At 35.6% G+C, this 17,555-nt stretch overlaps 1 protein-coding gene across 1 annotated transcript in view; it reads left to right on the forward strand.

Moving 5' to 3' along the window:
- Nucleotides 1–16,728, forward strand: part of TCERG1L (transcription elongation regulator 1 like) — a 50,260-nt gene extending 33,532 nt beyond the window's left edge. The window contains exons 8-13 of the mRNA XM_053450359.1: nt 7,821–7,975; nt 9,786–9,855; nt 12,877–13,009; nt 13,318–13,407; nt 14,956–15,074; nt 16,217–16,728. Of these exons, the coding sequence (XP_053306334.1) occupies nt 7,821–7,975; nt 9,786–9,855; nt 12,877–13,009; nt 13,318–13,407; nt 14,956–15,074; nt 16,217–16,373 (724 nt within the window). The 3' untranslated portion in view covers nt 16,374–16,728. The remainder of the gene's footprint in view (nt 1–7,820; nt 7,976–9,785; nt 9,856–12,876; nt 13,010–13,317; nt 13,408–14,955; nt 15,075–16,216) is intronic.
- Nucleotides 16,729–17,555: the final 827 nt, after the last annotated feature.

Genomic DNA, 17,555 nt, shown 5'->3' on the forward strand with positions numbered 1-17,555 from the left:
CAAATAACCCAACAAACCCATGCATGTGGGGTATCACTGCGCTCAGGAGATGTTGCGGAATTGTTGTTGTTGTTTGACAGGGACATATACCAGGAGCGGTAAATTTATACCTGAAGTACAACCTGTGTGAAAAAATACAAAAAATATTTACTACCATAAAGTTTGACAAAGGCTGGTGGTAGAATTAGTGCATGGAAAGGGTTAAAATACCAGCTTTTGAAATACCTTGGGGTGTCTAGTATTAAAAAATATTTGGTTTGATGGGCCGGCTTCAAAGATACCTGAAATAGCACATGGGGCAGAATGACCAGCTTTGGGGAAAAAATGGTTTTGAAATAGCAAAGCGCTACTGGTACTTATCGCCCCATAACGTGCAGAAAAAAGGCAAAACAAAACATAAAAACATTGGGTATTTCTAAACTCAGGACAAAAAGTAGAATCTATTTAGCAGGTTTTTTTCATTAGTTTTTGCAGATGAGTAAAAGGTTTTTTTTTTTTTTAAAAAAAGTGAGAAAAAGTAATTTTTTTAAACAAAAAATCACCATATTTTATTTTTTATAAAGTAAATAAGATATGATAAAAATAATGGTATCTAAAGAAATCCCTGTTTGTCCTGAAAAAACCCCAATATAAATTACAGCTAAACAGCAACACTGAAAATGTTCTACTTTGTCCCAAAATGTACTACGAGTAAGAAATGACGAGTCTTGTCATTAAGGGGTTAAAGCTCCTGTATCTATTTATATACAGAAGCCTATACCTGCAAGATATCATAAAATTAATTTAGATTTCACATACGATGACCTAGTAAATTACAGATTTGTGTGTGTTGAAATGTTAATTGATTCCTTAATTCACATTGCAGATTGTAGAATGTTTTATATAGTTTACTTTTTTTTTTTTTATGCAGAATCATATTTCGCTTTAAAGAAGCTTTGGTACAAATAAGTGTTCATTATGTAATCAATATATGTAGGAACAAATGTTCTGTTTATGGAAGTTATTATTGTTATTCGCACAGCTTGCATCTAGAGAAAAGTAGCTGCTGAGAAATAAAAAAAAAAAAAGATATTCTATTACTACCTGCGAATTTAGTATGAAAAACTAATCAAAATTATTCAACAAAAGACAGGTTGACAGAGGTACACACAACAGAATTGTGAAGCTATAAATATTTAGGGATAAAACTAACAAACAATATAGAAAGACTCATCGAGATCTGGAGACATGGCGACAATTTTAAATTACTATGAAGCTAGCAGGTTTTTCATATTGCCACGATTCAAACAGAAAAAGCTAAAAGAGAAGGTTGGTTTAAATTTGGAATCAGAAGCTTATTACCTAAAATATGTAACCTGTGTGGAAATCTAAGAAAATTCTTATCTATCTATCTATCTAATCTGTATACTGTATTGCCTATCTATTATAACTTTTCAGAAAGCAAAAGGAAACAAATTACCGTATTTGCTCGATTATAAGACGAGGTTTTTTTCAGAGCAAATGCTCTGAAAAATACCCCTCGTCTTATAATCGGGGTCGTCTTCTAATCAGACCTCAAATAGAGGTCTGATTAGGAGACTAAGATCCAGATCCCCCGCACCGCTGCAGGGGACCTGGATCCTCCTGTCGTCGCCCCCCCCCCCACACACACACTTACCGGTGCTTCCGGAGGTGAAGTTGGCAGCGGGGGTTTGTATGCGTCCGTCGCAAATACCTTCCCCGACTGTCAGAGATCAGAGTTCCAGAGTTCCTGATCTCTGACAGCCGGGGAAGGTATTTGCGACGGACGCATACAAACCCCCGCTGCCAACTCCACCTCCTTCCGGCTGCCGCGGAATGAGACGTCAACCCGCTGCCCCGGCAATACAGCAGGAAATTGGAAGCACCGGTAAGTAAGTAAGTGTGTGTGTGTGTGTGTGTGTGTGTGTGTGTGTGTGTGTAGGGCATTTCTGGAATGCCTTACACCCCTATATGCCACTCTGGCACTTAGGGGGTTAAAAGGCATATTATGGGGCAGAGTGGCATATAGGGAGGTATAAGGCATTTCAGGAGGCAGAGTGGCGTTAAGGGGGCATTTAATAGTGCACTCTGCCTCCTGAAATGCCTTATACCTCCCTATATGCCACTCTGCCCCATAATATGCCTTTTAACCCCCTAAATGCCAGAGTGGCATATAGGGGTATAAGGCATTTCTGGAGGCAGAGTGCTCTATATAATGCCTTTTAACTCCCTTAATGCCACTCTGCCTCCTGGAATGCCTTATACCTCCCTATATGCCACTCTGCCCCATAATATGCATTTTAACCCCCTAAATGCCAGAATGAGATATAGGGGTATAAGGCATTTCTGGAGGCAGAGTGGCACATAGGGGGTCAAAAGGCATACCATGGGGCACAGTGGCATATAGAGGGTTAAAAGGCATATCATGGGCCACAGTGCCATATTGGTGTGGCAAGCCTGGGGGCAGATGTGCGTAACTGGGGGACAGGTTGGAAAATACAAGAAATAAAAACAAAAAAAAAATATTTTTCTCAATCATAGCTTTTATTAAAAAAAATAGTTTACATGAATTAACATTTACTGGTAAAACTTTTTTCCTTTAGGGTCGTCTTATATTCAGGCTTTTTCTTTTTTTCCTAAGTTAATATTCAGATTATGGGGGGTCGTCTTATAATCAGGGTCGTCTTATAATCGAGCAAATACGGTACTAACTAGCTGTATGAAATTAATAAACGTGTCAGCAGTAAAATGAGACCCAACTGTAATTCAAATTTGGGAAAACGAGTTAAATTTGAGGATAAACAACCGGATATGGGGCGACACGTTCGGTAGGGTTAATAAAGAGGTCCATTGCTTGTCCTTAGTATAAACACATTTTAAGCTAATAAACAGATACCCTTTGGGTAGGTTTTTGGTAGGTTTTTTGTACCCTCTAGACTAGCAAAGCTTTACTCTATGAGATATTATCTATGTTGGAGTTGGAACATGGAAGAAGGAAATTACCTATAAATGGTGGCATTGCAAAAAAGTGAACACCCTATGGGATATAACATTGGATGAAAACGTAGCTTAATTGAGCTAAGAATAGGGAATAGACCACTAAGGATTACTTTCTTTATGTTAGGTTACACCAGCAATTTATGTCAAATTGCTTGTTTTTTCTCTCTCTCTCTCTTTTCTGTATAGCTGACAGAAAAAATTTACGTAGAACCCTATGTATCAATCTGAAATAGAAATGTTCTGTTTTCCGACAGTAATCTACATATAAAGAAAAAAGAGAAATGTGAAGCTATAAATAATAATAATATTTACGGGTCTCATATTTTCTATTTACTCTTGTGTATGATGACGGGAAAACAATAGACACAAAATCATATTATTCAGTGCTTTGTGTTCACTTAAAACATTTGAAGTATGCTTGTAATACCATTTTCAATTTGTGTGCCATATTACAATGCCTATGAACCAAATACACAGTAATTAGTGTCCATTCTCTTTTGAGGAAAACTAAGTATGTGCATTAGGTCGTAAGTAGACCTTTAAAAGCACACATTTAAAAAGAGGTGATATATATTTGAAATACATGAGGCTTATGAGACAACCTTTTGTCTTCCCAAATCTGTTTTTCGAACTGAATTATTTGTAGTAGACAATGCTGCCTTAAGCATGGCGTAAAACAATACCTCCCCATCTAGCTAACTCTTTTCACAGCCTGCCTATTACTTATCTGAGTAGTATTTGATAAGACTAAGCTTTTGCTTTTTCTAGAAATGCAAGCATGCCTTTTGAAGAATATAACAAGCTAATTGGTTTCTTGCATCCTGAATTTTCCCATTCCCCAAGTGAAATCATACAATTGAATTGACCAAAACTTCAACATGAATAATAGATTGTTAGAGTTAGACCATCCTTTACACTTGATATGTAACCAAGCATATGTTTTTTAACTTCTAAGAAAGTTGCTGCATATAAAAGCAATCCTCCTCAAACTCTAAGATGCTCTAAGAGCATGATATCCACATACAATACCCATAAAAAGTGATAAATATATTGCATTGAAGAAATATATCATGTATGTACCACTGGGGGATGGTTTTATTGGTAGAAACTAGACTCTACATAATTTGCAGTACATCTTAATTGTTTTCAGCTCTGTATAATAACAAACTTCATATACCCATCTGTTTGCTGGCGCATAAATATATGTTCGCTGTACCAGGTGTTTGGTTTATAGGCAGTGAAGAAGGTGCAGGTGTTACAAATTATCGGTTCTCAGTTTTGCAAGGAAAAAAAACTATTTTACTTGTAGCTATAACAGCAACAAAAATACGCATAGAATCATTTTATGAAAATAACAGGTGATTGTGTTGCAAAGTTACAAAATAAAAGTGAAGCAACCTTTAAAGTTTTTTCCACCTAAAATAGGTAGGTAATGCCATTTTAAGATCTAGTTTATGCAGCAGATATATTAAATATTGATATAAATGATGCTTTAATATAAAGAAAATATTTTAGAACTTTTAGTATTAGACACTTTTCATGGTCATTTTTTATCTCCTAGGCAAAATAATCTGCATTTTTTTCAACTCGTAGATTGAAGTGTATGAATAATTCTACATATTTATATAAAATACTGATTCCCAATCATAGGCAAAAAAATAATAATAATAATAATAAAAAATATATATATAGTATAGTCAGGACTTTTGAATAAACATACAGCTTATTCAGTAAATAGTATACTAAATTTTCTTTTTAAAACTTTAATTTTTGCAACTGGAACAACAGGGCCTGTATATGTGAAGAACATTTCAACTATACATGAGAACAAGTAACCCCCCCTTTCCTTCAAATGCAACAAAATAAATGAAGAAACCATCAACACAAAAAAACAAAAGATCTCCTCTAATCCTCCTACATGAATTGGGCTGGAAGAGCGATCACAATCGCCCAGTCAGATTGGAGAAGTGGAAAAGTTAAGTAACTGGCATTATTTGTGCCAGTCAGATGTGGACCCATTGCATCTTTCATAAAGGTCTTAATGTAATATAGTTTGAGTGCCATATCATAAACATATTATTTATCATTGTAAAGGAAGATATTACACACTCCATTTTGTTTCCATTTTTCTAGAAAAACAAAAACAAAAAATGGTTTTGGATAAAACAGGGAAAAACCCCTGTTTTTTTCCAATTTTTCTGTTTTGTTTTCAGACCTTCTCATCTCTATCTAGGACACACATACACACAACGACAAAGGGTATGTCACCTTTTTAACTTTTACCTATGATTACACGGGCTCTCTAATTTGCATATGCCTGCTGTTTTAGACGTAACCTTTGAGCACAGCATTGGCCTGTAGATTCCACTCATAGGCAGCTTCTTGTGCGTCTTGCTTGCTTAGTTATTTACTTATTTACACCTAGGCAATGAAAAGTTGAGCAGCGTGGTGCTACTTGACATGATGGGCAAACATTTTTTATAATGTTACATATGATCCTGCATTGTTATAGGCTTTAAAAGAAAGCTATAACATATGGGTTGACTCCTTGATTTTGGACATACAACCCTTATCCATTCCCTACTATAATCGAAATCATAACATTTAACAATTCTTAAGGCCTTGCCATATGTGAGCCAGACCATGGTATTTGATTTTTAAGCAACACTCTTAGCTAAATACTCCAGGGATTCTGCTAATCCACAATGATTGTGTTGTTGTTTATGAAACTCTTGGAACATAAAAAAGCATTACAGAGCTGTGAAACAAATCATACTTTTCAATTTAATTCTGTAAAGGTTAAATTTAATCAGGGGTTTGTGTGTGTTGTAAATTCACAGAGCCTGTGAACAGAGCTGAAACGGAAAACCCTATTTTTTTGTGTTGTGTGAGGGATCAGACAACTGAATTTATTTGTCCGTGACTCATTTATTGTGCATTTTGATTGTGGGCTGAGACATTATATTATAGGGGAACGTGTGCTGTCACTTAGCACTATATTCTCGACTCTCGACATCTTACATTCAATACCAGAGGATAAATCATAAAGATAAATGAAGACAGATGCATGGTATACAGTCTTCACCAAAGGGATATTTAATAAACTTGATATGACAAGAAGCAACAAAGAGCAACACGCGGATACCATTTGGTTTGTAGTCCTTGCAGAAACAGATAAACATGAATTAATTCTTAGGTCTTATAATACACGCACTAATACAAAATATTCTTCAAAGAAAGAGACTTTACAACTTGCACTATTGAATTTGTAGTTCAACAGCTTCAACTGGGTGAGACAATGAGTCTCATCAAGAGTGGAGGAATGTGATCCGGCTCAAACTCTTCTCAATAAGTATTTTGAATGCTAGTGAAGCCTTCGTTTTGTTTGGTTGAGTCTGGTTCAGACTCACTCTAAAGTCTCACCCACTTCTAGGCACCAGCTTGGCAAATTGTGTCAATGCCGTGGCTTTTAATTCAAGACTCCTTTAGTGCTGTCCTGTATATAGACATACCTCTGAAATGCCCCTCTTTAACAGATATGTTTTATTCTCTGTCTCTCATTTCTCTTGTGATGTTGACCTTTTTTAAGAGTCCACAATTCATGGTGGTTGCAAAAGCATTACAGTGATCTACAGCTCTAAACCTCATAATAATGCATACATAAATAAAGCATACACTGTAATGTCTTTAAAACTGCCTAAAATGTATTAGTCTTTTAAGTGGCTTGCTAGTCACAAAGTCGCATTATATGCCTGTGCCATCAGCACCTCTATCCACATCCCCTGAAACACACATACAAAAGAGGTTTCTCTCAATTGCACCCTTGCTCTCCTGCTTGTCATCTCTGTTTATATATTCAAGGATCCCTTTTTAACATTATGTCTTACAACTGCATCTGCTGAGGCACAAATCCCTTGAACAGCCTAGAGGCTTGCTGGGAATCCTAGGTTTTGTAGTTGCAGCTGGAGAACAAACTGTTGTTACTGATAATTTATACTTTATGTCTACTCACAAAACTGCATGTATTCTTGAAAGTCCAGGCCCTCACATGCCCTTGCAAACAGCATTTGAAACTTAATGAGTTGTTGTGAGTGTTAGCATACAAAGGTATGCAACCCCAGTCAAGGTCTGTTCAAATGAGTTAACCCTTAGCTTGACCGGCCACTCAAAGTCTAAGTGAATAACGACAGAGCTCTTTAGTGTTATGCTAATTAGACACTAATTCATTTTTTTTTAAAATCGATTTATTTAATATTTTTCATATTGTTTAATATTTTTGAAAAATGCTTTCCTCTTTTTTTGTTATTTTAAAGGCTTATGCACACAGGCAGTTCATTTCTACACAGCTCAAAGAGCTGGTTCGTGAATAATCAAGCATAAAACACATTTTATATAACAAGCAGATATATTTATTGTGTAGACACTGTGTTTTAAATGTAACAAAAGTGACCATTGTTAATTGTCCTTTTAAAGCAATATGTTGCTTGCTTGGATATTTAAAAAAATGATGTTTAACTCTGTAAAACAATAATAAAAAAATATTATTTAGATTCATACACTGAACACCAAAGTAATAACCGAAAAAATCTACCATTGTTTTTGACAACTACCACTCCTTGTATTAATTAGTTGCTTGGTTGCATGATTTAAGACTGCAGGTAAAAGTCGGTCAGTGTTGTTACCAGAGCCCTTGTAAACTCTACCACCTGTAAAATATATTCTTCACCTTATCCCAAACATGACCTGTTGTCTAGCTTTAAAAGTCTCGTACATTCAGGGCAACAGAGAATACACTTATTAGAAATATTTTGTGTTTACAGGTGTGTAGTATGGACTGGCGATGACAGAGTTTTCTTCTTCAACCCTACAATCCAGCTCTCAGTGTGGGATAAACCGACGGACTTAAAAAATCGAGTTGATATAAATAGAATTATTGAGGACCCACCTCATAAGCGCAAATTGGAAACCTCTGCAAGTAACTAAATGCTGTGATTATTTTTTTTTTTAATTCAAGCTATGTAATATGAAAATTAGTCCATGTAGAAATGTGAGTTCAATGCAACATAAAAATATACGCCATTGCTATCAATACATGACTTAAGTTGCAGAATATTTTTCGGATTATGTGAATACCCTGGATACCTAAAATCAAATGTTGCTAGAGATGCTCATTGGGGTTTGGTTATGAATACTTAAATCTGTGCAATGAAACGATTAAGCCTGCAACCCATAGTATGATGAATAAACTCATTGACCATATAATCAGGACACAGGCTTGCCCCAAATTACCATCCCTTATATTCTTTGAAGCACAAAAGATAGCCTAAATTAATAACTTCTTTCAAAGATATTTAAGAAATGTTCACTGGTGTTTGTTGTTCATTCATTTTTTGTCAATAGAGTGATGACAGTAAATGAACCTGTATTTTATATTGTGCTATTCTGTGTTAAGAAGAGTTCTATTAATTGCCCCATGTTTTTCTTGAAAACATTATGTCCTTGATTTTATACATTGAGAAAAGCATATACAAGCATATACTTTTGTTATTTCCCTAACTTCTTGAAGTACTTTCCTTAACATACATAAGAATCATTGCGCAGAAATACAGTTTCTTTAAGAAAATGATCTCTTGATAATAGAAAATGCCTAATGGTACAAAGAATGGATTGGTTTCTGGTGGTGAAAATATTTACATTTTTGTGTGTGTAGAAAAAGTCAACATTTTGTTTAATTTCTAAGTCAAAATAGGCTTTCCGAATATCAAAGTATACATCTGGGCTGTCTACCCTCATTGTTAGGCAGATACAGACATACCGGGATGATGCAAATAGCTCCAAGAATAAACGTAATGATTTGGGGAACGGAAAGGAATGCTTATAAGGAATACCATTTTCAATTTAGTCAGGGATTTGGACAGAAATAGAAAATCATTGGCAGGAGTCGGAATCAATTTAGATAAATAGTTCATTTCCAATCTTTCTAATTAAACGTATGTGGTATAATTGTAATCATAAAATATTAGTTTCTTGGTTTTTATTTTATGAGACCAATGAGGGAGAATTAGTGTTTTATTTGAGATAGAAGAAAATGGAAAATACCACATTTTATTGCTTATTAATATTGTCTTTCAGATGGACTAGTAGATATACCAAAAAGTCATCAGTATTATATTGAATTATAATGTATTTTTTTAGAGTGTAATATTTTTTAAATTCCAGTTTTACTATTTATTAGGATCAGGGCGATTAAAAGCCTGTGAACACTGGTTCCAAATCCCATAGTGCCGTTATTGTGCAGCACGTACTGGCGGGGTCAGCCTTCCTTAATAAATAGTCCGCCACCAAATCATACCAAAAAAAAAAACTCTCAATAAAACGCAATCTCATACTAATCATGCTTTTGCTAACAATGTCTTTTAATGTGGATTCGGTTTCTGAATCTTTTTTTAATATTTGGAAATGGACAAATGTGAATTAGAACATACTTTTTCATTCATTGAATAACAATACTTACATAGATCACAAAGGAAACATTGACACAGTTTCTTTAAATTAATTAATCTGGGCTAATTTATATTTTTTCCATTGCAACTAATATGAGCATTTTTGTCTAATTACTTGTGATTATATGGCAAATAATCCCGTATTCCTATAAACCATCATTTTTTATAATCTATGTTATCTATCTATCTATCTATCTATATATCTATATATCTATTATTTAGTGTTTATTCATAAGCATACAACTTACCCACTTTTATCACAGTATTTGTGTTTTTTATTAGCTTGCAAAAGAGATGGACAACTTCCTGAAGAAATTAACGATGAACATATCACTAAAACAAAAAGAAACAAGTGAGTGTTCCTGGATATTTTTTAACAGAAACACATAACCCTAAATGTCATTCAGTGCCATAATGGTAGAATGCTTATGTAAGTCTTCCTAACAATTCAACTTGGTGGTCCTCATATATAGATTGTATATGACAGGGGTGTCCAAATTTTTTCTGCAGTGGGCCACTTAATCAGAAATGTATGTGCGCATGAAAATATGGCTTTATAATGCATATTAATACAGGGTTAATTTGGCGATAATGAAAAAAGCAGTGGACAGTTTTTTTTATCAACTTTTATATGTCATCCTAGCAATACTAAATTCATTTATTATATAATAATGACCTTTTGCCTCTATATCCACTTAATACATTATTGTTGACCTTATTTGCATGCACCTACCCAGAATCCCTTGTGGCAGCACCTTGAGAATTCTGAGGGAAAATGAGCCTTCTGGCTTGTCTGGTGTCTGTAGATGAGTGTTTAATAATAATTCTACTACCCCCTTAATTTTAAGTGGAAGGTTTTTCATCACCTTTACCCACCATAACTTATGTAATGGTAAAAAATAATAATAAAAGTAATAATAATAATAATAATAATAATAACAATAATAATCTTCAGTTGTTAGAAGAGCAGTTTTCCTCTTTTTTTTTTAGTAAATTCATTAGAATGTTGCTGTCATTTAGTTACTTAATTTAAGGTCATTGAGATTAATTGCTTGCTTCAACATAAATGTTAAATGCCAAAGAGAAATCTAGCATACAATAAAAAATAATATATATTTATGTGATAGTAACATTTTATGTATCATTTCATCAAAAGTATAAAAGTACACATTTTTTTAAAATACATCCACATTCATGGGATCTCTTAAGTGTTCCATATATTGGATAGAGACTTTTCATTAGCTACTTCAATAAACAGTGTTCAGGGATATTTCACAAACACACATTTGCATTTAAAACAGTGTTTAACTTTACAAATCTACCAGTGGGGGTTTCTTGAAGTTCTTTCCTTTCTCCTTACCCCACTTGTATAATAGTTGTCAAGCAACTCAATAATTAGGGTGACCACATGTCCAGGATTGCCCAAGTCAGTTCCGCAATGGGACTTTAAGTCCCGGGTCACAGGCAGCCTCAATTGTCCTGGAATGAGAAGTCTGAGTGAAGGAGGTCTCAGCCAATCAGGATAGACTTCTTTTGGACATCAAATCAATTTTTCATTTCAGTTTGGACGAAATTCAAAGGGCTTTTTCTGTTTATAAAGAAATTTTGTTGGCGCTGACCCTCACCCACACTCTGTCACCTTCTGTCTTGTTCTCTGCCTCTTCTCCTCCCTGTCTTCATTTTTTCTTCTCTTGTAATCTGCTTCTCCCGGTGATACGCTACATTACCCTGGACTCCTAGAACAGATTTCACCAGTCTTTACCATATTTAGTACATATAATAATCTGCTTGCGGATTAATGTTTACATAAACCATAAACTGTTCTTGGTGCTGTGTCTCAAATAGTAAAACAAATCTAATACATTATTGTCATGTATGACTTTTTGAGTGACCTATATAACTTTTTACAGCAAAGCCATTTATAAGCAAGGAGCATGTCCAGCTATGTTTAGAAGTAGAGAACTCGACTTTCAGTACCAATAAAATTCTTAAAAACACAACAAGTTATTGATTTATTGTTTTTCGGATGTATCAGAAACATTAGTTTGTTCCTTTGAATATGTAATGCATCTTTTCAAGAGCCAAGCCCTGTAGATCACGCCGTATCTTTTGTTTGATGGCTACAAATATATGAATAATATATGGAACGCAAACCTGAAGTGAAATCTCATCTTTATTCAAGAAAACCAAACAAGGAAGGCTGTTCTAGATCTCTAGAGCACAATAAACCTGTTTATAGTACATTTGATGGATCACATAAAATATCAGGATCTTTTCACTACATGAAACTTTACAGAAGCACAGTGTGTTTTCACTGAACAGAATTGCTTTATGGTGCAGATTGATTTAAAATGAAAAAATAAAAATGTTTTTTAAAAATAATCTTTGTTTCCATTGTGACTGAACATTCTTTAGGAACCTTCTAGGGTAAAATAAAAGCCCATTCCAGATCCAGTTCCAATTGAAGTATTTAAATTTATCAACAATAAAGGAAAAATACAAAATACAAAATAAACAAAAATCTTTGTTTCTGATCATTAACTAAACACTGAATTTGCTGTCAAGGTCGGGTTGGCTTCCCACTTCCTGTACGGGACAGCATTTAGACAAAACTCGGGAAGTGGTGCAATAGCAAGATCAAGGGATCCATGTATAAAGTGGATAAAGAGGCAAAAGGTGATAATTGTTAACCTTATTTGCATGCGCCTACCCAGAATCCCTTGTGGTTGTGGCAGCACCATGAGATTTCTGAGGGAACCACAAGCCTTCTGGCTTGTCTGGTGTCTGTAGATGAGTGTTTAAAAATGCTTCTACATACCCTCAAATAATACAAAATCACAACAGTAAACATAAGTATTTAGCTTAATGGTATATAGAACACTATGCAATTTTGCATTCCTAACAAACATATTATATATGATAGCAGGGTTTTGGTCAACATCTTTAAAGGTTACTGCTTTGATTACTGTGTCTGTTAAAGACAGAAGGTAGAACTTTATAAATTACTTAACTAAGTTCAATTGAAGATCTTCCTGCATGGAAGAAAATGACCGACTTATTCCTAGTTCCTACTAATTACACTTATTTTGGTATTTACTAAGAGGTCAATATGCTTACCCTTTTTACAAGCACTACCAGCATTCTGTATTTTTAACTTTTTAGTCTTTTAGTCTTGCTAAAATCAGTGCATTAATTTGTGCGCTTTGTTTAAGAATATATATATGTTGTTGTCTGTTCATGCATGGAGATGTCCAAATGTTGCTGTGGTTGGATATTTAATCCTAGATTTGACTGGTTTTATTTATTAAATGTGTGTAAACTGTTGAATTTAATTTTGATTTGATCTATTCTATCATAATATACAATGTTATAGGACTGAAGATCCCGCTGTTGACCAAGAGGATGTCAGCACCGAAGAAAGTACCGGAAAGCCAGCTGTCTTGGATTCATTGCCTCCGTTGGAAGAACGTATGAAGTGCTTTAGAAATATGCTTCTTGAAAGAGGGGTAGGCAGCTCACTTTCAATGTATTTTGTTACATAATATATTACATAATATAAGTGATTGCAAGCAGATATGGTGTGCAGATTGTTATCTCCGTTTAATGGAAATACTTTTACATTTCTGTAATGTGGGAATTCAAAATGATTTATCTTTTTGTCTGTAATATGATTCATTTTGATTTAAGGTAATCATGCGCTTTCAGCAAATATATATACCGTAAATAGTATAAATATATGGCAAAGCTAAATTATGTATGTTACAATTGCATATTAATCCATTTTCATAGTGCTAACTTATTCAGTATTCTTCAGGTGTCAGCATTCTCCACATGGGAAAAAGAATTGCACAAAATAGTTTTTGACCCTCGATATCTTTTGCTTAATTCAGAGGAACGAAAACAGGTGAGTTGTTTCGAATGGGCTCATTGTTGAATTTAAAACATTACTATGCAGTGGTGAAAACCCAGTTATATGTCTGTTTTTAAATACTATGTCTAAATTTATATAGATGTTACTTAATGTGACTTTTTAAACTATGGTACCTAGAGTGTGTTATTGTCCCACTATGACGTGCTGCATAAAGTTCTGAAGGATAACCTTTAAGATGGTGGCTATGCCAGCTAATCAAAATGAACTAATTTTAATTATAAAATTCTAATATCGATAATATACACATTGGTCATTTACACTTCTGAAATGTCAATGTCTTATAGTATTATAAAGATGCTTCTGGAGGGGGGGGGGTACAGCCAGTCTGAGTGTATGGGGCCTTGGGCTGCTTGGGGGCACCTGGTGTTCCTGATCTGTCATGGGTCTCCCCATTGGCCTGCAAGACCCACTAACCAGAACTGTGCTATTGCAGGCTTTGAGGCCCAGTGGCACCTTTCTGGATTTTGTAGATTAGTGGCTCTGTTCTGAGCATTGGAGCCCCTTAATGGGGATTGGGTCCTAAAGTAGGCCCCGGAGACACCACAAAATAGCAGGAGGGGCCCCATGATCCGGCCTTGATTATTGTAAGGGTCAGGCTTGACCTCAGATTGGCCCTAGGCAAATCAAGTGGGCGTGTGGCCACTTGGGTATTTAAGGAAGCCCAGGGGTCGTGGCCTTCCACTTTTTAACATTTTGGAAGCAGTGAAGAAGTTTTTCCCTCCCGCCCGCCCTATTGTTAGTGTGTTGTTTCTGGTTTGTGTCCTTGGGGTGGGGGCACGGGGTGCAGGTTGACTTCATTGGTGGGGAACTGAGGTTCCGGTTGGCTGTTTTTAGGATACTTATTCGTGGTACCTGGTTATAATTGGGTGGTTTCTCATCCAAGGTATGGGAACCGTGTTTATTTGTCACGTTTTGTGGGCGTTTCCCACGGGCACGGTCCCAAGGGAATGAGGGGGCCGTTGTGCTTATGCCACGTGCTAGTGCGGTTTACGGCTCGTGGTAGGGGTGCACGGCAAAAGTTGGTGGCAGCTTCCGGACGGAGGTGGAGCTGTCTGGAAAGGATGTCGGTTTATCCTTAAGGGGTGTGGTAGTAACCTCCATGGAGTGAAGTGTGGTAGTAGGGGTGGAGGGACCCTAAGTCATGGAGGTTACAATGTTACAAAGTTGTGTACGTTTTAAAATTCAAATAAAGTTTTATGTGTCACAGTGCTTTTACAATAAATAAAGCTGTGGCCTTTTCAAAATCCAGTTGGTTGTCCGTCTCATTTATTTTATGGTACATTACATTATGTTTAAACCCGTTAGCATGACCCACAAGCTGTCAAGTGCTCGGATCATGGTCCCTTTACAAGCATGTGACAGGATGGCAGTGGAATCATGGGTTGGGGTAGTTGGAGGAGCATGGAGTGGGATGGGGCTGGGTGTTCTTGTCTTTAGGTTTTTACTGGGCTTGGAGACTGATGGTGGCACCGTTATTATGGTTATCTTGACTAAAAATGTATGGCTCTTTCTCATATTTAGATGTTTGAACAATTTGTAAAGACCCGGATTAAAGAAGAATACAAAGAAAAGCGGAGTAAATTACTGCTCGCTAAAGAAGAATTTAAAAAACTTCTAGAAGAATCAAAGTTGTCCCCAAGGTATAAGCAATAGCAGAATCACGTCGGAAAAATAAAAATTAGATTTAACTAGTTAGTACTGTAAATGGTTTTCTTTAAAGAGCATAAATGGCCTCTTCTAGCTATGGCTAAAAAAAGAGATCAGTTCTACTTTTCCAATATCATAATTTATTTATGAAGTACCAGCAATTTGCAGAAAGCCGCATAATGTGCCCAACGATATAAAACAAAATATTGTTATTCTGCACAGAGAAATTATTTCCATATCTTCAAGGCAACTATGCAAATCGGTATGGTAAATCATTTGTTTAAAAAGGAAGTTCTAGTTTGGCTGGTTATGGGACTTTCTTTGACGTTATGGCAACTCTGAATAAGATGCTTAAAAAGGAACCCCCTTTATCAGTTTTAACTGAGTTTAGTGGCAACAGGTGCCAGAACTGGTTTATTCCATATTCCTTGTTCTTAATACGGGAGGAGTAACTGAATCGAATATAACAGCAGCCCATCTAGTCTGCTAATTTTTCCTCTTGTAAAGACTCAAACCTAAATCAGCGTTCGAGTCAGCATAGCTGTATGCCATGCATGTTTAAATGCCGGTATTAGCCTTTTTATGTAGATTAATGCTATAATCCTGAGAATTGGAAGTTAAGATTACTGCTCCAATATTTATATACATACAGTAGTTTTCTTATAAATCTAGCATTGTGTTTTCTAGTGGAGAACACCATTACATTTCATACAGTATGTATAAGCAACTCTAAAATGCAGGTTTAATAAATTGTACAATCCAATGCTTCATGTACAGGCTCAAAATGCATTGTTTTCAATGGGTTTTGGGACCGCCCATTGTCCTTAAGGGGTTAAATTGGTTCCTGTCATTGTAGTGTATATGGCTACCACCTGGCTCTATTAACTGCTGGTCAATACCTCTTTAAGAGTTAATCTAAAATATCTAAATATCTAGAACATTTTGTCTAGAATAGTGCTGCAGAACCTTTGTGCTAAATTAGAAAACAATTGATCCTTTTTAAAGAAGATGAAAAACAAGCCAATGACGCTCTAAAAATTCTTAGTCATTGCCAGATACAAATGAATTTCATAACACTTTTATGTTATGCCTTTTGGAACAAAATGAAATTAAAACTGACATATTTTTGTTTTAGGACCACCTTTAAAGAATTTGCAGAAAAATATGGAAGAGACCAACGTTTTCGTGTTGTACAAAAAAGGAAAGACCAGGAACATTTTTTCAATCAATTTATTAATTTGCTCAAGAAGAGGGATAAAGAAAACCGTCTGAGGCTGAGAAAAATGAGATAAAAGTACATAGAGTACTGTGAAAAATTTTAGGCAGGTGTGAAAACATGTAAGAGTCCTTTAAAAATAGACATGTCAATTGTTTATTTTTATCATTTAGCAAAATGCAAACAGAAGAAAAATGTAAATCGAGTCAATATTTGGTGTGGTCACCCTTTATCTTCAAAAGAGCATAAATTCTTTTGGGTACACTTGCACAAAGTTTTTGTAGGTATATAGTTAGGTTTCCGATTAATCAATTATATTAAACAGGTGTTACTGATCACCAATTTAATCTGTAGGTTGAAACTCAATCATTAAGTAAACAGAAACTGCTGTGTAGGAGAACTGAAACTGGGCTAGGAACAGCCAAACTCACTAACAAGGTCATGGCAACACTGAGCACAGCAACAAGACGAAAGGTAGTTTATACAACAGTGCCATCAACTCAGAGTTTGCAGAAAACAGTGAGACCCATCTATTGTACAAGGAAGTCTGATCAGAAGTGGTCTTTGTGGAAGAATTGTAGCCAAAATGCCATACCTCCGACGTGGAAACAAGGCCAATTGACTCAACTATTCACGAAAACACAGGAACTGGGACACAGAAAAATGGCAGCAGGTGCTCTGGACAAATGAGTCAAATTTTTTAATATTGCAATAGGCAGTTTGTTTGCCAAAGGGCTGGAGAGCAGTACAAGGATGAGGCATCGGGTTATCAGGCAACAGTGAAGCATGGTGGAGGTTCCTTCCAAGTTTGCAAATTAATTTGAGGGTTTTCGTCAGAATTAATGGTCTCCTCAATGCTGGTGAGTGCAAGAAGATACTTATCAATCATGGAATACCATCAGGGAGCCATCTTATTGGCCCCAAATGTATTCTGCATCTTGACAACCCAAACAGACAGCCAAAGTCATCAAAAACTATCTTCAGCATAAAGAAGCGATGGTATGGTCCCCAGGGAGTCCTGATCTCAACATCATTGAGTTTGTCTAAGATTACGTGAAGAGAGAGAAGCAACTGCTTCAGGCTTCCTGAATCCACAGAAGAACTGTGCTTAGTTCTCCAATTATTGATCTGATTTAGACATTTCATCTGTTCGCTCACTTTGCATTTTGTTAAATCCTAAATATAAACTGTTAACGTGACAAAAGTATTGTGACACCTGACCATTACAAGGACTTTTATGAATTCACATTTACTCAGA

This window comes from Spea bombifrons, chromosome 11 (assembly GCF_027358695.1).
Source record: "Spea bombifrons isolate aSpeBom1 chromosome 11, aSpeBom1.2.pri, whole genome shotgun sequence".
Lineage (NCBI taxonomy): Eukaryota > Metazoa > Chordata > Amphibia > Anura > Pelobatidae > Spea > Spea bombifrons.